This window comes from Scyliorhinus canicula, chromosome 6 (assembly GCF_902713615.1).
Source record: "Scyliorhinus canicula chromosome 6, sScyCan1.1, whole genome shotgun sequence".
Lineage (NCBI taxonomy): Eukaryota > Metazoa > Chordata > Chondrichthyes > Carcharhiniformes > Scyliorhinidae > Scyliorhinus > Scyliorhinus canicula.
This window is the reverse complement of record NC_052151.1, coordinates 25,638,805-25,660,629: the sequence shown is the minus strand read 5'-3', so window position 1 is coordinate 25,660,629 and position 21,825 is coordinate 25,638,805. Positions and strand designations below refer to the sequence as shown.

Genomic DNA, 21,825 nt, shown 5'->3' with positions numbered 1-21,825 from the left:
GACAGAGACTCTCATCACATTTAGAAGGTACTTGGACAAGCACTAGACATGCTGGGCCAAGAGCTACAAAGTGGGATTAGGCCAAGTAATTCCTTTTCGTCATACATAAATGGGCTGAAGGGCCTCCTGCCGTGCCATAAATTTCTATGATTCTAAGAAACCTTGTGATCAAGTGGAGATGCTGCAGGTAAAGGGAGAAAACAAATTAAATTGAATGTTATCTGTCGAGACCTTGGCATTTGGCTGCGGCATTTTAAATGAAACAATTGCGCTGGCAGGCGATTCAGTGGCAGCTGCCAGACAGTGCGCACCTGCTCACAGACAGAAACAAATAGGATTTGGCAGCTTGTGCTGATCGTCTGTGCAACCTTCATGTTGGTTTTTAAAGAGGATGCCCACTTTACCAAGGGTGAATATTTGAAAAATTTGCAGAGTGTCCAACCAATCTGTGACAAACAATTCTGACTAGATTCTGTCACTCCAAACATCGAGTTCCTTGTGGAGAGCACCTTGATCGATGTAACACAAGATGAAATTGTTTTTGCTTAAATTCAAGTTACTTTTGTGTATTGTCTGGGGACATTGCTGGAGTTTACTGGTCTTTCGTGAACTAATAATGCTGTTTTCTCTCCATCTCCTCTCTTTTCCCTCCAAAAATAAACGTGGTATTAACCAGTACTGCAATGATACTTTAATCGCTGGAAAATTACTCAATTGAGCGAGTACAACTATTAAAAAAAGGGCAGTGTGGCTTTTCTGAGCTGTAATAACAAGTTGCATTTATATAACACAGTTAACATAGTATGACATATCAAGGTACTTCACAGGAACTTTGCATAACAAAATTTGTTATGAAACCAAGCGATATTAACACATCTGATCAAAAGATGCATGCTTACTGAAAGCAAGTAGTTAGGAAGGCAAATGGTATGTTAGAACAAAGAACAATACATCACAGGAACAGGCCCTACAGCCCTCCAAACCTGTACCGGTCTCGATAGGGGCTGGTCAGCACACTGGGCTAAATCGCTGGCTTTTAAAGCAGACCAAGGCAGGCCAGCAGCACGGCTCAATTCCCGTATCAGCCTCCCCGAACAGGCTCCGGAATGTGGCAACTAGGGGCTTTTCACAGTAACTTCATTGAAGCCTACTTGTGACAATAAGCGATTTTCATTTCATTTCATATCAACCTTGGCCGAAACCCTCAGTCACTTCCTTGTGCCGTCTCCCTCTATACCCATACCTATCCATGTATTTGTCAGGATGCCTGGATAGGATGGGCATAGAGGGATACGGCACAAGGATGTTGGCCTTCATCGCAAGCGGACTGGAGTTCAGGAGCAAGGAAAACGTACTGCAGCTGCACAGGGTCTTGGTGGGACCACACCTGGATATTGTTTGCAGTTTTGGTCTCCTAAACGAAGAAACGATATACTTGCCATTGAGGGAGTGTAGTAAAGGTTCACCAGACTGATTCCTGGGATGGCAGGATTGCCGTATGAGAACAGATTGGGTCAAGTGGGCCTGTATTCACTGGAATGTAGAAGAATGAGAGTGATTTCATTGGGTGGAGGAGGGCGCAGTGGTTAGCACTGCTGCCTCACGGTGCCCAGGACTGGGGTTCGATCCCGGCCCTGAGTCACTGTCCGTGTGGGAGTTTGCACTTTCTCCCCGTGGGTCTCACCCCACAACCCAAAGGTGTGCAGGGTAGGTGGATTGGCCACGTTAAATTACTCCTTAATTGGAAAAAAAATTAAATGGGTAGTCTAAATTAAAAAAAAAGAGTGGATTTCATTGAACCGTTTAAAATTCTGACAGAGCTGGACAGACATGATGCAGGGACGCTGTTTCCTCTGGTGGGGCGCATTTAGAACAAGAGACCGGTCTCAGGCTATGGGGTAGGTCGTTTAGGACTGAGATGAGAAGAAACCTCTTCACTCAGCAAGTGGTGAACCTGTGGAGTTCTCTACCACAGAAAGCTGTGGAGGCCAAATAACTAAATATGTTAAAGAAGGAATTAGATAAGTTTCTAGACTCTGAAGGTATGGGGAGAGCACTGGAGTAGGGTTGAGATAGATGATCAGCCATGATCATGTTGAATGGCGGAACAGGCTTGAAGGGTTGAATGGCCTACTCCTGCTCTTGTGTTCTATGTTCCTAAAGCATAGTTAAAGTAGTAGATTTAAAAAAGCATGTTGAAGGAGGAAAGAGAGGCAGAAATATTTGAGAGGGAATTTTGGAGATCAGGGCCAAGGCAGCAGAGGAAGCAGAGGTTTGGCTGTCAAGATGGATGGATGAAAATCAGCAATGGACGAGAGGCTGAAATTGGAGGGTCTTGGAGATGGGAGGATATTGCAGAGACAAAGAGGGGCGAAGTCATAGAGGGATTTGTCAATAAGGAGAAGAATCTGAAAACTGAGGTGTTGAAAGACTGATCAATTGGGAATGCTTCACATAACAAATTAATAGTTTGTACATTTCCCTGACGGGTCAGTCAAGTCAGCCTTAAGAAAGTTAGGGTAGGAATATTAAAAAGCCATTGGGACTAACAAGCTCATCTTTTTTACATGATGCCCACCATTTTTTTTATTCGTTCATGGGACGTGGGCATGCAGGCTGTGCCAGCATTTATTACCCATCCCTAATTGCCCTTTACGGACAGTTAAGAGGCACCCACATTGCTGTGGGACTGGAGTAGCATTTAGGCCAGACCAGGTAAGGATGGCAGATTTCCTTGCCCTGAAGGAAATCAGTGAACCAGATGGGTTTTTACCACTGCCTTATCCCTCATCCCTATTCTCCCCAACAACATAATCAAGTGTCTCTCAAACCCAGATAAACCGTATTCCAATGCTCTTTCCTAATAATTTACTCTTTGGGTAAATAGGAACACTGGACTTCTTTCACCTTACTTAGTATCTTCTCATCTCTAATTGATCAGTTAGACCTTTTGCCTCAATAAAAAAAAAGGTAAAAGCACAGGATTATATTTGTATTGCGGTTACAATTACTCCGTGGGGTTATTCTGGAGTGCAGTTGAGGGTGACCGTTGAAATACAGTTTAGCTGAGTTTGGGAGACATTCAGCTGTGCTTGGGAGACATTTAGCTGTGCTGTTAGGGAGAATAGGTTGGGGCAAGGAAATGATGGTCATCATGGAAAATAATGTGACCATAACGCGCAGGACTCTGTCCTGGTTTTGCTGAGGTGAAGCTATACCTGGGCGTATGCACAAACCCATTAGCATCAGCATGAATGTAGGACCTCCTGCCAATCAGTGCAACTGGAACAGGGGATCTGCAGTATCTTAAGAGGAGTGGGATTGGCAGAAAATGAACTAGGTTTATAAGATGATCAGAGGAATAGATAGAGTAGACAGTCAGAGACTTTTTCCCCGGGTGGAACAAACCATTACAAGGGGACATAAATTTAAAGTGAATGGTGGAAGCTATAGGGGAGGATGTCAGAGGTAGGTTCTTTACCCAGAGAGTAGTGGGGGCATGGAATGCACTGCCTGCGGAAGTAGTTGAGTCGGAAACATTAGGGACCTTGAAGTGGCTATTGGATAGGTACATGGATTACAGTAGAATGATGGGGTGTAGATTAATTTGTTCTTAATCTAGGACAAAATTTTGGCACAACATCGTGGGCCGAAGGGCCTATTCTGTGCTGTATTTTTCTATGTTCTATGTTCTTTCTTTAACTGGTTGAGTTAATGTTTGGTCTTACTTTCTGATTCACTTCAACTGGCTGCTTTGATCTGTGCTCTTGGCACAAAAGGCCTTGGACTACTGAACATAGAACATATTGTGCAGAAGGAGGCCATTTGATCTGCACCGACCCACTTAAGCCCTCACTTCCACCCTATCCCCTCCTAAGCTTTTTGGACATTAAGGGCAATTTAGTATGGCCAATCCACCTAACCTGCACGTCTTTGGACTGTGGGAGGAAACCGGAGCACCAGGAGGAAACCCACGCAGACACGGGGAGAATGCGCAGACTCCACACAGACAGTGACCCAGCGGGGAATCGAACCTGGGACCCTGGCGCTGTGAAGCCACAGTGTTAGCCACTGTGCTATCGTGCTGCCCTGACTGTGATTGAAGTCGATTGAATTTGCACAGGCATGTCCTTGCAGCAGCAGAAGCAGACCTGGGGCCGGCTTAAATTGACTGCTGGTCAGCTTAGGTGATTAACACTGGTTCTATGTAACCATGGGTTCCAGTGTGCCCCAGTATCAGCACGATGTGATCAGCAACCGCAAAAGAACTCAATCTAACGGGGGGGGGGGGGCCAGGTTTGCGGGCAAGGACTGATTCAGTCAAACAGATTTTTGAACCGGTTTAAGATATCGCCAATATTCATTTTAAGATAATTATGGACATGACTCACTTCCCTTAATCTTTAGCATTGCTTCATTCGATTCTGCTCAGATTCCACTGATATCTAGGGTGTAAATCACGTGGCAACTCCACATTGTCATGTTGAATCAGGTCACCACACTCATTAGATATGCAGATGGGGCCAAATGGTCACGTATCTGGATCCTTTCAGATTCCATGGAGGTGGTTGCCCACTGTCCAGTGAGTCGTCATCAGTGTGCACATAAAATGTGGATACAGTAGCTTGCCTGAAACTTTGCTCTTGGACCTTAAGCATGTCTCGAATTTACAGGGTGTGACAGTAATATACATGTACACCGATGCATTTTGCTGAAGGCAGCTCTTTTCAATACTCTCATCATCCCAAAACGCTCTCAGCACTTCAGCCACCCATGACGGGAGTCTAACCAAAAGCATTTTACCTATGCGCCCTAATATTCCTCACTTTTTCCAGACATAATAAAACCCCATCTAACAAGTAGATTCTATCCTCCTAATCTTGGTTCTGACCTGAATTGCGCACGGGTGAAGTATTGATGGTTGTGTACATGCTAGAACTGTGTGATTTTTAAAAAAGTACAAGAGTTTTGAACTTAGAATAAAAATGACACATATGCACCATTACTGACTGAAATCCAACACCCAAGGCGCATTTTTCTCTGGAGTTGACTCCATTCTCACCTGCAACACAAGGAGTCTCGTGCTCCCTCCAAATTTAATAACGTGGCCAACTTTAAGCCGCTGGTAGCATTTTGGCTGGACTTTCTGTTTGTTCACCACGGTCCCGTGAGTGCTGTCCAAGTCATAAATATAAAATCCAATGCCGAACTCCCCATCAGCAACTCGCCTGTGCTGCACTATGGCATGGTACCGGGAGATGGAAGGGTGCTCGAGAGGGACGTCACAGTTTGGTAGCCTCCCGATGACAAAAAAGCTCTTTGAATTCAGACCAATGTCCGAGACTATGCTGCCGTTCTTGAGGATCTCAAAGCTGTATGGGGATTCTGCTAAGCCCCCCCACGATGGTTCCACATATGGGAGTGGAGAGCAGGGCTTGTATTTATCTGAAGGCAACCTGATGGCGGAAAACCTGGGCTTCCTCGGCAGCGATATGGCACTGTCGCGAGGCTTCTCAATGTGCCGCTGATCTGCTGCTGGCTTTTCTTCGGGGTGAGGTGGCACTTCTTGGTCCTGACCTGCCGAGCTGTCCGGAGCTGCTGCATCTTTCAGCCTGGATCCTTCGGTAATTTTAACACTTTCTGTCGATTCAGTGCCAGCAGCCGGAGTGTTTGAATGGTGAGTTTTCTCCCTCTTCTGCGATGAGGCCAAAGGGAGTAAGGGCTTCTTAAAACCATCACCGACGAATGCATCTGTCACAAAAAGAACTGTGTTACAATGCATCACATGGTTGCATGACCCGTGCACCTGTTGTGGGAAGGATAAAGAATTAAAGCAGAGAAAGATACAGGATTATGGTTAGAGTGTAGGGCAGTGGCATTAGTTTGGAGTTAGCTAGCACAGCTACTGTGGGCGGAATAGCCTCTTTCTTTCACGCATATTTCTATAGTTCTACGTATATATGAGCCATTATGGGTAAAACAGAAATATGCGAACGAAGCTGAAGATGCACTCACAATGCAGTCAGAAAATTGATATAAAATGACATTATATTTGCAGTTGAACCTTTGAAGATTAACACTGCTGTGTTAACACTCCATCTGTAGCTAAGTATAGTTCTTGATAAAAGCACTTAAACTGTAGCTCTCCAATCAAAGAGTCATTAAATGCCCAGAAAGTTTATTTAGAAAGCAGCTGAGACAGACAGACCTCATGTTTAACGATAGTTGTGACTGGGGGCGTTCTTAAGTATCTGAATGGGCCTAAGTACTATTCCACTGAGAGGAAGGAGAGGTCAAACTACTGCTCGTTATTGTGATCAGTTGCTCCTTTTGGAAGTTGCGAGCATATCTTGATTCAAACAGCCTCCAAACAATGGACTTATTTTTAAAATAATCTTTATTGTCACAAGTAGGCTTACATTAACAATGCAATGAAGTTACTGTGAAAAGGTCCGAGTCGCCACACTCCGGCACCTGTAATGGTACACGGAGGGAGAATTCAGAATGTCCAATTTACCTAACAGCACGTCTTTCGGGACTTGCATAGGTGACCCATTCTGGTGAGGTGCTGAAGGTTGCTCAGTGCCCAGGGATTGTACTCTAGAAAGGAAATACTTATGAGAGAATAAAATGCATGGCGACTGAAGGACCAGAGGATGGGGAGAGAGGGAGAGAGTTAAATGCAATTCCCACCAGTCAGTTCAACTTCAATTTTGATAAAGTAATGGTGTTTAAAGTAAAAGATAAAAGTAGAAATTTTGGGGGAAACTTTAGTAAGTCAGGACAGTCACCATGAATGTATAAAAAATCGTGCTTGATCAACCTAACTTCCAGAATTCCTAGAATGAACAATACAGAGCGTGGATAAAGGAACTGCACTGGATGTAATTTATACATTTTTTGCTAAAGAATGTCCCACAGACAGTGTTATGGCAAGGATTATGGGCAGGACTTTCTGGTCCTTTCAGCAGGCAGGATCTTCAGATTGCACCAAAGGCAATTCAGCGGGTTCCGTGGCAGCAGGATGGGCGAGGCACACAAAACGCCATAGACCTTGGCTGGACCATATGAGCTCGCTGGTGGCCAATGGTGAGCTGACTTCCACCGGCAAACACACAGGGAAAAATGTGGTTTAATGTAAAATGGTAGCCACTCAGCACAGATTGGACATCTTGTTGCCCTGCTCGGCTTTGAGCTGAGGTAACTTATTTTGACTATCTCATGTACTGATGGTAAATGTCACTAGGCAACTACACCAGAGGCTCAGGCGATTGCTCTGGGGACATGGGTTCAAATCTCACCACAGGAATATGTGGAATTTTAAAACAATGAATAACTCTGATATTAAAAGCTGATCCCAGTAACAGTGACCATGAAATCATTGTTGACTGTCATCAAAACCCATCTAGTTCACAAATATACTTTAGGGAAGGAAATCTGCCATCCTTACCTGGTCTGGCCTACATGTGACTCCAGACACACAATAATATGGTCGTCTCTTAACTATCCTCTAAACTGGCCTAGCTAGCCACTTGATTGTTTCAAACTACCAAACAGGAATGAAGTTGGACAGACCTGGCATAAACCTAGTTACCAGAAACCAGAAAGACACATTCTGTTCTGCCAACCCTAACCCTTACTAATATCTCGGAGTTTGTGCCAAATTGGGAGAGCTAACCCATAGACAAGTCAAGCAACAGCTCAACATATTCACCTTCACCAAATCATACCTTACATAGGAACATAGGAATTAGGAGCAGAAATAGGCAATTTATGAAATGAAAATCGCTTATTGTCACAAGTAGGCTTCAAATGAAGTTACTGTGAAAAGCCCCTAGTCGCCACATTCCGGTGCCTGTTCGGGGAGGCTGGTACGGGAATTGAACCGTGCTGCTGGCCTGCCTTGGCCTGCTTTCAAAGCCAGCTATTTAGCCCTGTGCTAAACCAGCCCATTGAGCCTGTTCTGCCATTCAATCAGATCATGGCTGGTTTCTTCCTGGTGTCAAATCCACCTCGCCACCTGTTGCTCATATTCTTTTAACCCATTTTTAAAATCAAAAATAGATCTATCTCTTTCTTGAAACCAATTAAAGTCTCAGATCCCACCGCCCTATGGGGCGGCGAGTTCACCACCCTCTGCGAGAAGTAGTCCCTACTCATCTCGGTTCGAAATCTACCGCCTCTCAACCTATATCCGTGGCCTCTTGTTGTAGATTACTCCACTGGGAGAACATTTGGTCTACGTTTACTTTATCAATGCCATTTAGTATTTTATACACCTTAATCTTTTGTCTACAAAATTATGAGGGGCATAAACAGAGTGGATAGTCAGAGGCTTTTCCCCAGGGTAGAGGGGTCAATTACTAGGGGACATATGTTTAAGGTACGAGGGGGTTTAGAGGAGATGTACGAGGCAAGTTTTTTTACACAGAGGGTAGTGGGTGCCTGGAACTCGCTGTCGGAAGAGGTGGTGAAAACAGGGACGCTAGTGACATTTAAGGGGCATCTTGACAAATACATGAATAGGAATTGCTGCTTATTATCGCTTATTAGGGGCTGGTTTAGCTCACTGGGCTGAATTGCTGGCTTTTAAAGCAGACCAAGGAAGGCCAGCAGCACGGTTCAATTCCCGTACCAGCCTCCCCGAACAGGCGCCGGAATGTGCCGACTAGGGGCTTTTCACAGTAACTTCATTGAAGTCTACTCGTGACAATAAGCGATTTTCATTTCAGGATGTGAATAGAGGAATACGGACCCAGGAAGTGTGGAAGATTTTAGTTTAGACGGGCAGCATGGTCGGCACGGGCTTGGAGGGCCGAAGGGCCTGTTCCTGTGTTGTATATTTCTTTGTTCAATCTGATCCCCTCTCATCCTTCTAAACTCCAGCAATATCAGCCCAAATTGATAAATTGTCAACCCTTTCATCCCTGGAACCTCCTCTGAACTGCCTCCAATGCCACTACATCCTTCCTCAAATAAGGAGACCAAAACTGGACACAAAACTCCAAATGTGGTCTCACCAACATCTTACACAATTACAACAACAATTCTCTACTTTTATACTCCTGTCCTTTTGCAATAAATGCTAACATTCCATTCGCCTTTTTGATTACATGCTGTACCTACAGACTGACTTTCTGTGATTCATGAACAAAGACACCCAGATCCCTGTGTCCAGATGCATTTTGAATCTGTTTTCAATTTCGATAATAATTTGCCTTTCTATTTTGGAGCCAAAATGGATAACCTCACACTTATCTACATTAAACTCCATCTACCAAATTTTGGCCCAATCTCCTAGCCTATCTATATCCATGTGTAAAATCTTTATCTCCTCTTCACGGCCTGCTTTTCCACCTATTTTAATATCATCCACAAATTTTGCTGTGTTACACTCTGTCCCTGCTTACACATCATTTATATAGATTGTGAACAGTTGGGGTTTGAGGACTGACCCCTGCGGCACCCTGCTAGTTACAGTTCGCCAGCCAGAGAAGGACCCATTTATCTCGACCCTCTGCTTTCTGTCAGTCAGCCAATCCTCAATCCAATCTAATACTCACCTCCCAATCCGCTGCGATCTCACCTTCTGCATCAGTCTTTGATGCGGCACTTTATCACACGTCTTCTGGAAATCTAGATATACCATATCCTCAGGTTCCCCATTATCCACCTTGATGGTTACGACCTCAAAGAGCTCAAGCAACTTTGTCAAGCATGACGTACCCTTTATAAAATCATGCTGACACTGGTGGATTGAGCTTTGTCTTTCCAAATGTTCAGTCATCTCCTCCTTAATGATTGATGCAGTAACTTCCCCCCCAGAAGTCAAGCTAACTGGTCTATAGTTTCCTTTATGCAGTGGTCAGCTAGGTCATCCTCCAGACAGACAATGTCCCTGGATATGTCTTGTCCCCACCGACATGGCCCAGCAGAGATGGCAGCACTCAGGGATGGGGATCAGATCAGACATGGGCATGGAAATCTCCTGCTGGTTATCACACGCACGCCCCCTCCACCCCCAACTGATGATTTACCAAAATTCACTAGACTCTGGGGTGGTCCCGGTGGATTGGAAATTAGCAAACGTGACACCACTGTTTAAAAAAGGTGGTAGGCAGAGAGCAGGAACTTATAGGCCAGTGAGCTTAACTTCGGTAGTAGGGAAGATGCTGGAATCTATCATCAAGGAAGAAATAGCGAGGCATCTGGATAGAAATTGTCCCATTGGGCAGACGCAGCATGGGTTCATAAAGGGCAGGTCGTGCCTAACTAATTTAGTGGAATTTTTTGAGGACATTACCAGTGCAGTAGATGACGGGGAGCCAATGGATGTGGTATATCTGGATTTCCAGAAAGCCTTTGACAAGGTGCCACACAAAAGGTTGCTGCATAAGATAAAGATGCATGGCATTCAGGGTAAAGTAGTAGCATGGATAGAGGATTGGTTAATTAATAGAAACCAAAGAGTGGGGTTAATGGGTGTTTCTCTGGTTGGCAATCAGTAGCTAGTGGTGTCCCTCAGGGATCCGTGTTGGGCCCACAATTGTTCACAATTTACATAGATGATTTGGAGTTGGGGACCAAGGGCAATGTGTCCAAGTTTGCAGATGACACTAAGATGAGTGGTAAAGCGAAAAGTGCAGAGGATACTGGAAGTCTGCAGAGGGATTTGGATAGGTTAAGTGAATGGGCTAGGGTCTGGCAGATGGAATACAATGTTGACAAATGTGAGGTTATCCATTTTGGTAGGAATAACAGCAAACGGGATTATTATTTAAACAATAAAATATTAAAGCATGCCGCTGTGCAGAGAGACCTGGGTGGGCTAGTGCATGAGTCACAGAAGGTTGGTTTACAGGTGCAACAGGTGATAAAGGCGGCAAATGGAATTTTGTCCTTCATTGCTAGAGGGATGGAGTTTAAGACTAGGGAGGTTATGTTGCAATTGTATAAGGTGTTAGTGAGGCCACACCTGGAGTATTGTGTTCAGTTTTGGTCTCCTTACTTGAGAAAGGACGTACTGGCACTGGAGGGTGTGCAGAGGAGATTCACTAGGTGAATCCCAGAGCTGAAGAGGTTGGATTATGAGGAGAGGTTGAGTAGACTGGGACTGTACTCGTTGGAATTTAGAAGGATGAGGGGGAATCTTATAGAAACATTTAAAATTATGAAGGGAATAGATAGGATAGATGCGGGCAGGTTGTTTCCACTGGCGGGTGACAGCAGAACTAGGGGACATAGCCTCAAAATAAGGGGAAGTAGATTTAGGACTGAGTTTAGGAGGAACTTCTTCACCCAAAGGGTTGTGAATCTATGGAATTCCTTGCCCAGTGAAGCAGTTGAGGCTCCTTCATTACATGTTTTTAAGGTAAAGATAGATAGTTTTTTGAAGAATAAAGGGATTAAGGGTTATGGTGTTCGGGCCGGAAAGTGGAGCTGAGTCCACAAAAGATCAGCCATGATCTCATTGAATGGCAGAGCAGGCTCGAGGGGCCAGATGGCCTACTCCTGCTCCTAGTTCTTATGTTCTTATGTTCACATGGAGGAAGCATTGAGGATGACAAGGGAATGTACTCTGGGTGTGGGACTTCAATGTCTATCACTAAGAGTGACTTGGTAGCAACACTACAGACCAAGTCCTAAAGCACATTGCTGTTAGACTGGGCCTGCTGGGTGAGGAAACCAACAAGAGGGAAAAACCCACTTGACTTTATCCTCATCAATCTACCTGTTGCAGATGCATCTGGCCATGACAATATTGGTAGGAGTGATCACCACACAGACCTCGTGGAGACCAAGTCCTAGCTTCACATTTTGACTACCCTCCATTCTGTTGTGTATCACTATCACCATGCCAAATGGGAAAGATATTGTACAGACCGAGCAACTGAAAAATGGGCTACCATGGGGCACTGTGGGCCATTAGCAGCAGCAGAATTATATTCAACCACAATCTTTAGTCTCATGGCCTGGCACATCCCCCACTCCATCACTGTATTCCAGCTGGGAGGTCAACCAGAGTTCAAAGACGAGGCATGCCAGGAACAGCACCAAGCATTTTTAAAAATAAATTTAGAGTACCCAATTCATTTTTTCCAAATAAGGGGCAATTTAGCATGGCCAATCGCCTATCCTGCACATCTTTGGGTTGTGGGGACAAAACCCATGCCATCAAGGGGGAAATGTGCAAACTCCACACGGGCATTGACCCAGAACCGGGATCGAACCTGGGACCACGGCGCCGTGAGACAGCAGTGCTAACCACTTCACCACCATGCTGCCCTGGAACAGCACCAAGCATATCTAAAAATGAGGTGTCAACCTGGTGAAGTTACAACTCAAGATTACTTGCATGCATACAGCGGAAGCAGCATGCAATAGACCAGGCATTGTCAAACTCAGGGGCACGCCCCGTGGGTGGGTCGCAGGCGGGTGTTGGGCGGGTCGCTCCCGATCGCGCGAATCCGCGGGCAACAGCCGCAGCAGCTGGCTTTTAATAATGCCGGCTACGAGCGGCCTTCAAAACGGCGAGGAACAGATAAAAAACATATGGCCGCACTGCGCATGCGTGCCCGATCATCGGTGCGCATGCACAAACTTATGCGCATGCGCACCAATGATCGGGCACACCTGCGCAGTGCGGCCGCATTTTATTTTATATTGTCGTAGCCTTTTTTTTCCAAGTTCGGGGGGGCCAAAGGGACCCAAAACAATTCCTCCATCTTTGTCTGCAACAAACAACGCAAGAGAAAATGGTGGGTGCCGCAAGTTGGCCGGCGTGGGCCGCGAAGGTCGGCCGGCGTGGGCCGCGAAGGTCGGCCGGCGTGGGTCGCGAAGGTTGGCTGGCGTCGGTCGCGAAGGTCGGCCGGCGTGGGTCGCGAAGGTCGGCCGGCGTGGGTCACGAAGGCCGGCCGGCATGGGTCACGAAGGTTGGCCGGTTGGTAAAAATGGGTCCCCGGAAAAAAAGTTTGAAAAACACTGCAATAGACAAAGCTAAGTTTTTCACAATCGAGGATCAGACTTAACTCTGCAGTCCTGCCATATCCAGTCATGGATGGTGCTGCAGAAAAAACTTACAGGAAGAGGCGGCTCCACAAATATCCCGATCCTCAATGATGGGAAAGCCCAGCACATCTGTGCATAAATCCAGGCTGAAGCATTTGGAGCCCTGTAAGCCAGGTGTGCTGAATAGATAATCCAGTTTTACCTGTTCCAGAGGTCCCCAAGAAACAGATGAAGACAATGGATACTGCAAAGGCTGACAATATCCCAGCAACAGTACTGAAGACTTGTGTTCCAGAACTTGCCATACCCCTAGCCAAGCTGTCCCAGTACAGCTAAAACACTGGCAATGAGGACGTTTGCCAAGGTATGCCCTGTCCAGAAGACAAATCCATACTGTCCCATCAGTATACTCTGGACCATCAGGAAAGTGATGGAAGTGATGGAAGCTATAAAGGAGTACTAGCCCAGCAATAAGTTGCTCACTGATGCTCAGTTTGGGTTCCATTGGACCACTCAGCTCATGACCTCATTACAGTCTTCGGCCCAACATGGACTAAAGAGCTGAACTCCAGAGGTGAGGCCAGGGTGATTGCCGTTGACATCAAGGCAGCATTTGACCACGTATGGCATCGAGAAGCCGGAGAAAAACTGGAATCAATGGGAATCAGAGAGAAAATTCTCCACTGGTTGGAGTCATAGGAAAATGGTTGTGTTTGCTGGAGGTCAATAATTTCTTTTCCAGGATATTACTGCAGGGATTCCTCAGGGTAGTGTCCTCAGACGAATCATCTTTGGCTCCTTCATCAATGACCTTTCCTCCATCATAAGATCAAAAGTGGGAATATTTGTTAATGATTGCACAATGTACAGCACCATTCACAACTCCTCCGATATTGCAGCAGTGCATGTTCAAAAGTGGCAAGACCTGGTCAACATTCTGACAAGTGGAACACAAGTGCCAGTCAATGACTATCTCCAACAAGAGAGAATCTAACATCTCCGTTTCATATTCAGCGGCATTGCCATTGCTGAATCCACACGATCATCATATTGGGGAGTTTGAAACTGAACTGGAACAGCCATATAAATACTGTGGCTACAATAGAAGATCAGAAGCTGGGATAGGTACCACAAATAACTCACCTCCTGACTCCCCAAAGCCTAACCGCCATCTACTTGGCACAAATAAAGTGTGAGATGGAATGCTCTTCACTTCCTGGATGAGTGCGACTCCAACAACACTCAAGAAGCTCAATACTGTCCAGAACAAAGCAGCCCACTTGACTGGCACCCTATCTGCAACTTGAAACATTCAATCTCCCCATCACCAATGCACAGTGGAAGTAGTGTGTACCACTACAAGATGCACTGCAGCAATTCACCAAGGCTTCTTCAACAGCACCTTCCAAACCCGTGGCTTCTACCACCTGGAAGGACGGGTAGCAAATGCACGGGAACACCATCCCCTGCAGGTTCCCGTCGAAGTCACACATCATCCTGATTTGGAACTATATCACAATTCCTTCACTGTTGCTGGGTCAAAATCCTGGAACTCCCTCACCAACAGCAGTGTGGGTGTACCTACACCTCAGCGACTGCAGCGGTCCAAGAAGGCATCTCACCACCACCTTTTCAAGGGCAAGGCGGTTTAGCTCTGTGGGCTAGACATAGAACATAACAGCGCAGTACAGGCCCTTCGGCCCACAATGTTGCACCGTCCTGTGAAACCCTTCTAAAGTCCCTCTACAGTATTCCCTTATCGTCTATATGCCTATCCAATGACCATTTGAATGCGTTTAGTGTTGGCGAGTCCACTACTGTTGCAGGCAGGGCATTCCACGCCCTTACTACTCTCTGAGTAAAGAACCTACCTCTGACATCTGTCTTATATCTATCTCCCCTCAAGTTAAAGCTATGTCCCCTCGTGCTGGACATCACCATCCGAGGAAAACCAGACAGCTGGTTTGAAATGCAGCTGGGTTCAATTCCCGTACGAGCTTACCCGAATAGGCGCCGGAATGTGGCGACTAGGGGCTTTTCACAGTAACTTCATACTTGTGACAATAAAAGATTATTAATTAGGAATGGGCAATAATTGTTGACCTAGCCAGCGAAGCCCACACCCCATGAATGAACTTTAAAAATGCATCCTCTCTCCTCCTAAGACAGATATGAAGAAATACTTACATTCAACAAACAAACCATCCTCTTCTTGACAATTACAGTAGCATCTTTAATTGGCCCATCCTTCCCATTTACCACTCTCTCTTTTAAGGCATTGATGCAACCCATTGCTTAACTGCACTTGATCTGAGCAGAGGTCAACTGCAAAAGATGTGGGGAAGGGTGACAGTGGGTGGAGCACGATTATTCACTATGTAGACCAAAATTAGATCAGGTTTAACCACCTCAGTCAACGATGCATTTATGTAAGCCAACACCCCCAAAGGAATTTACTTACAGCTACTCCAATCACTAGCGTAGATGCATTTAAGGGGAAGCAACGTCAACACATGACGAGGAAAGGAATATAAGAATATGTTCCTAGATGAAGAAGGATCAGAGACATTTGTGGAGCATAAACACTGGCATGGACCAGTTGGGCCAAAAGACCTGCTTCCATCCTATAGATACCATGTACCTACATAAAAAACTGTTGCAGTACAATTTTTTCCATTCACTTGGAAATAATGAATCTTTGGAACAAGTAATTAGTATCCTGCTGTATGTTAAACTGTTCCTTCGTACCTCCCTTAGGCTATTATTTTGTAAGATTTCATCTAATAGTCCGAATTTGATAGCACGTTTCTTTTCTACATCACACTCGGGACTGCCTCCAGTGCGATAAGAAGCCAGATTAAATACACTGGAGGACAACTAAAATGGCTCTTCCAAATCAACGTTTGAACTATCAATATCGTATGATGCCCTTTCCAGCTCTCTTGAACAGAACACTGGAGAAAGTGACTTCCTGGCCAAGTTTAAATCGAATTATATCTTCGGTTTTCAAACTGGGCCATCAGGAATCTGAAGGACGATTTAAATTTCTGCCTACATGGGTCACACATACTGAATGACATGAGCAACTGCCAGGAGCTCCATTTTAAAATCTGTTTGTGCATCACTGTATAGACCTTGAAAAGAAATGTACAACTTTTAAGACTATATTCCTCTTCCTGACGCTGCCTTTCAGCAGCTGGGACAGTGGGCTCCCAGGCGAATCAGAATTTTCAGTGCCCCTTACAGGGCGGTTTGAAAATGACTGCTGGGAAAAGTACCGACTAATTGTATTGTAAAGCAGAACCTGAGAAATACGTAGCACACACCAACATGCAACAGGTCAAAGAGAAATATCATTAAAATGCTCCCTGGGCTTCTGTCTTCAATCAAAGTTGAATACTAAAATAATAATTTTATGATATAAAAGTTGTTCACCTGACATCCAGTGTTGAATGAACAGGAGTGCACTCCACTTAAATACTGGGGAAACAAAAGCCAGGTCTTCAGTCCCACCACAACCTCCACACCCTGCTACCTGCCGGAGGCTAAACTAGACTATTCACAGTGTCGGGATCCAAATAGACTCTGAGCTAAGCTTCCAACCCCATTTTCTCTCCATTACCAAAACCATATACTTCCATATTAGTAGCATCATCCATTTCCATCCCTTCCTCAGTGTATCTGCTGCCGAAAGCCTCACTTACTCATATCTTTGTTACGTCTAGAATTGATTATTCAAGCAATTATTCTTACATCTTCCGTAAAATTGAGGTCATCCAAAACTCTGCTGTTGGATCCAAACTCACATTAACCATCCATCAACTCTTTGGTCACTGACCTATATTGGCTCCTCATCCAGCAATACATTAGATTTTAAAATTTTCATCTTAGTTTTCAAACGTTTCTCTGGTCTCGCCCTCTCCATGTATCTGTGACCTCCTATAGCCCCACTATCCTCAAAGGTCTCTGCATTCCTCCAAGTTCGAGAAGGGAACTCACCACCACCTTCTGAAGGGCAACTAGCGATGGGCAATAAATGTTGCCCTAACCAGCGACGCTCACATCCCGTAGAATGAAAATAAAAGTTCCTTCAGTACACTGACAAAAGGTCACAGATTTGAAATGCTAACTCTGTTCCTCTCCATAGATGCTGTCAAAACCTGTTGAGTATTTCCAACATTTTCTGCTTTTATTTCAGGTTATGTTAAACTTATAGAAAACATTGGTTCAGCCGCAACTGAAGTATCCAGTTCTAGGCGGCACACTTTAGGAAGCACTTTAGGAAGGGATTAGAGAGGGTGCAGAATGGGTTCAGGAGAATGGTTCCAGGGATGAAGAACTTATTATGTAGATAGATTGGAGAAGTTGGGATTCTTTTCCTTGGAGATGAGAAGGTTGAGAGGATATTTGATAGAGGGATTCAAAATCAAGGAGTCTGGACAGAGTAGATATGAAGAAACTGTCTGTGCGGAGTCTGCACGTTCTCCCTGTGTCTGCGTGGGTTTCCTCCGGGTACTCCGATTTCTTTCCACAGTCCAAAGATGTGCGGGTTAGGTGGATTGGCTATGCTAAATTGCCCTTAGTGTCCAAAAAAGGCTAATTGGGGTTACTGGGTTAAGGGGATGGGGTGGAGGTGAGTGCTTGAACGGCCACTCTTTCCAAGGGCTGGTGCAAACTCAATGGGCCGAATGGCCTCCTTCTGCACTGTAAATTCTATGATTCTATGATAGCTCGCCATTGGCAGGAAAGTTCAAGAGCAAGAGAAGGTTTAAGATAATTGACACAATCTGAAATGGAGTGTTTTTTTTCATACAGCGAGTGGGAAAGATCTGGAATGCACTGCCTGAGAATAAGGCAGGTTCAATCGAGGCATTCAGGAGCAAATTGGATTATTAGCTGAAAAGAAATAAAGTACAAGGTTATGGGGAGAAGGCAGAGTGGCATTGAGTGAATTGCTAATTCGGAGATTGGTATAAACATATTGGGCCAAATGGCCTGCTTCTGAACTGGAACAGTTGTGATTTTGAATATTCCACATAACTTTGCTTTGAATTGATTTCCCAACAATATGCACCATCTTCATGAGGAGAGATATGCAACCTGCCCCCACAGCTCAATCCATGCCACTGTGAGGAGTTCAAAAAGTGACAGGGTGGGAAAATGCTACAAGACTTTTCCTCCCTCTCTCATGCCCCTAGCAGAACATCATTCAATAACAATGAACATTTTCAGGAGTGTCAAGGGAAGGCTTGGATTGGAAATAGAAACCTATGCTACTGGTGTAGGAGGAGGCTACGTGGCTGACAGCTTGCAAAGAAATTTCCCTTTGGATGGGGTTAAATGTAGCCCAAAGAAATAGTCAGCCTCGAGTTACAGCTTCATGTCATTAGCTTACAGAGTTGCTGTCAAAGTCAGAGCTTTAGCAAGGCTATAATATAAAGAACCATAAAAGTTAACCACTTGAGCTTCATTTCTGCTGTTTATGACCTTAATAAAGGTCTAAAATGAAATGATTTTCATTTAATGGATGGATCATGAACGGATGTGCTCAACTAAGGATTATTACTACATTAATTCACAGTGCTTACATCACTGTTAATCCTTCAGTGTACATTGATCAAACTCAGCTGTAACACCAGTTATTGGCACAAAATCCTTCCAAATTGGAATAAAGAACCCATGCAATCTATAATCCATCTATTATGTAAAAGTGAGGACAGAGGGCTTTTAAACCCAAAATCTTTTAACATTTCATTTGGAAATTATACTATGAAGGGCCTTGGGGCGGTTTCATACATTACAGAATTAGATACATTGGTGGTACTGCACAAGATCATGGGTGTAAAGTGATCAACTACTTTAGAATATCAACCAGATATCCTTGATCAAATTACTGCAGTGACCCCTTATGTATCGCTTCCTTGATTAACATATACTGGATAATTGCCATGAACTAAATTGTTACTGAATGAGAAATTAATTTCAGTCCCTAATCCTCACTGTGCATTAACACATGCACAGTCTTCACATCAGCAAAAGAACTCATCAGAACTCAGAACATGGGCACATCTCTTGCTTGGCCCCAGACTTCCCCAGCACAATCATATCTAGGCAACCTGACAGATGTCTGCAGAGTTGCTTGAGTTGAAAAATCAAGTTTTGTTAAGATTACAGGACAAGGCTTGCTAAATTTATACACTCTATATTTTATTCCTGGAAACAAGACACACAAACTCTCGAGGCTGGATACTAAAATTATTGTTTGTATGGTTGTATCTGTAGTGAAAATGTCATTCATCTGAACCGAAGGTCACTTGTTCTGATCTAAAATTGTGGCATTTTCAATTGTGCAAATAAAGGTGGCAGGTCAGAATATTGAGCAGAATAGAAGAACAGCAAAGGATGGCAACAAGATTAAAAGGGAGGGAAAAATTATAGTGAGAGAAAGCTAGCCCGAATATAAAAATATATAGAACGAGTTAAAAAGAGTTAACAATGTGAGTGTTTGGTCCTACAGTGTGAATCTGGAGAATTGATAATGGAAAAACAAGGAGCTTGCAGATGAATTGAACATATATTTTGCCTCTGTCTGCACGATAGAGGATACAAGCAACATCCCAAAGCAACTATAAATCAGGAAATGGAAGGGAGGAACTCAGGAAAATTACAGTCAACAGAGAAGTTGTACTGAGTAAATAGTTGGAGCTGTGGCCTGACAAGAGCCAGGACCTTGATGGACCTCACCCTCGGGCTGATGCATTAGTTTTAATTTTCCAAAACACCTAGATTTAGGGAAGGTCCATTAGATTGGAAGATAGAAAATATAACTCGATTATTCAAAAAGGGAGGGTGGCAGAAAGCGACAAACTGCAGGCCAGTTAGCTTAATATCTGTCATAGAGAAAATGTTGGAAGCTGTTATTAAAGAAGTTATAGCAGGACACATGGATAAATTCAATATAAACAGGCAGAGTCAACATGGTTTTGTGAAAAGGGAATCATGTTTAACTAACTTAATTATTTGAGGAAGAAGCCTTTCCTGTGGATAATGGGGAATTGGTGGATGTACTGCACTTTGATTTAGATAGCATTTGATAAGGTGCCACATTAAAGGTTATTGAGGAAAGTTAAAGCTCATGGCATTGGGTAACATACTGCCCGGATAGAAGGTTGACTGGCTGACAGGAAGCAGAGAGTAGGCATAAATGGATGTTCTTTCTGGTCAGCAAGATGTAATAAATGGTGCGTCCCAGGAATCAGTGCTGGGATCTCAATGTTTACAGTTTATATGAATGGCTTGGATGAAGGGATTGAATGGTTGCCAAGTCTGCTGATCACACGAGGATAGTTAGGAAGTTAAGTTGTAAAGAGGACAAAAAAGATATGGATAGGTTAAGTGACTGGGCAAAGATCTGGCAAATGGAGTATAACGTGGAAAAATGTGAAATTGTCCATTTTGGCAGGAAGAATAAAAAAACACATCTAAATGTTAAAGAGATTTCAGACCTCAAGATGCAGAGGGATCTGGGTGTCATAGTGCATGAATTGCAAAACATTGGTATGCAGGTACAGCATGTCATTAGGAGAGCTAATTGTTTATTGCAACTAGAATTTAATACAAAAAGAGGAGGAAGATCGGTGAGACCACATCTGGGGCACAACAGAGGTCTCCTTATTTAAGGAATTCTGTAATTGCATGGGAAGCTTTTTACAGAAGGTTTACTCAACCTGGAATTGTCTTATGAGGAAAGGTTGGACAGGCTAGGCTTGCATCCACTAGTGTTTAGATGAGTAAGAGGTGACGACTGAAACATAGAAGATCTTGAGGGATGTTGACAGTGAGAGAAAATTTAGAATGAGGGGTCATTCACATGAGGAGAAATCTTTTTTATCAGAGGCTTGTCAGTCTTCAAAACACTCTTCCTCAAAGGTTGGTGGAAGCAGAGTCAGAATATTTTTAAGGCAGAAATAGATGCACTCCTGGAAAGGTTACTGGGGATAGGCGGGAACGTGGAGTTGAGGTTCCAATCAGTTTAGTCATGACCTTCCAAACCTGTGACTTCAACCACCAAGAAGGACAAGGGCAGCAGATGCATGGGAACACCACCACCTGCATGTTCCCCTCCAAGCCACGCACCGTCCTGACTTGGAATTATATCGCTGTTCCTTAACTGTCACTGGATCACAATTCTAGAACTCGCTCCCAAAGAACACTGCGGGTGTACCTACACAAGGTGGTGGTTCAAGAAGGCCACTTACCCATCAACTTCTCAAATGCAATTTGGAATGGGTAATAAAAATGATGGCTTAGCTAGCAACACTCTTTGTTTCATGAAAAAAAAAACCTTTTTTACTGTCTTACTCATGCTTCTAATTCGTATGCTCATATCAGCAGCAGTAGAATTCAACCTTAATTGGCCTCATGTCCTGGCATAACCCCCATCTACCATTAACATCAAGCTAAAGAACCAACCCCAGTTCAATGAAGAATATAGGAGAGCATGCCAAGAGTATTATGGGCCAGGGTTTAGAGAACCCCAAAGAATACAGTACTCTATAAGTAACCCTTAATCTTTCCTAGCAACGGGGCAGCACGGTGGCGCAGTGGTAGCACTGCAGTCTCACGGCGCTGAGGTCCCAGGTTCGATCCCGGCTCTGGGTCACTGTCCGTGTGGAGTTTGGACATTCTCCCCGTGTTTGCGTGGGTTTCACCCCCACAACCCAAAGATGTGCAGGGTAGGTGGATTGAACACACTAAATTGCCCTTTAATTGGAAAAAATGAATTGGGTACTCTAAATTTAAAAAAAAACAAAAAAA

The 21,825-nt window shown here is 44.3% G+C and overlaps 1 protein-coding gene across 1 annotated transcript in view; it reads right to left on the bottom strand.

Annotated features, from left to right (window-relative positions):
- The window catches only part of LOC119967041 (solute carrier family 4 member 1 adaptor protein), a 174,837-nt gene that overhangs the window by 149,529 nt on the left and 3,483 nt on the right, over positions 1-21,825 (bottom strand). Inside the window, exon 2 of the mRNA XM_038799053.1 lies at positions 5,063-5,751. Within this exon, the coding sequence (XP_038654981.1) occupies positions 5,063-5,751 (689 nt within the window). The remainder of the gene's footprint in view (positions 1-5,062; positions 5,752-21,825) is intronic.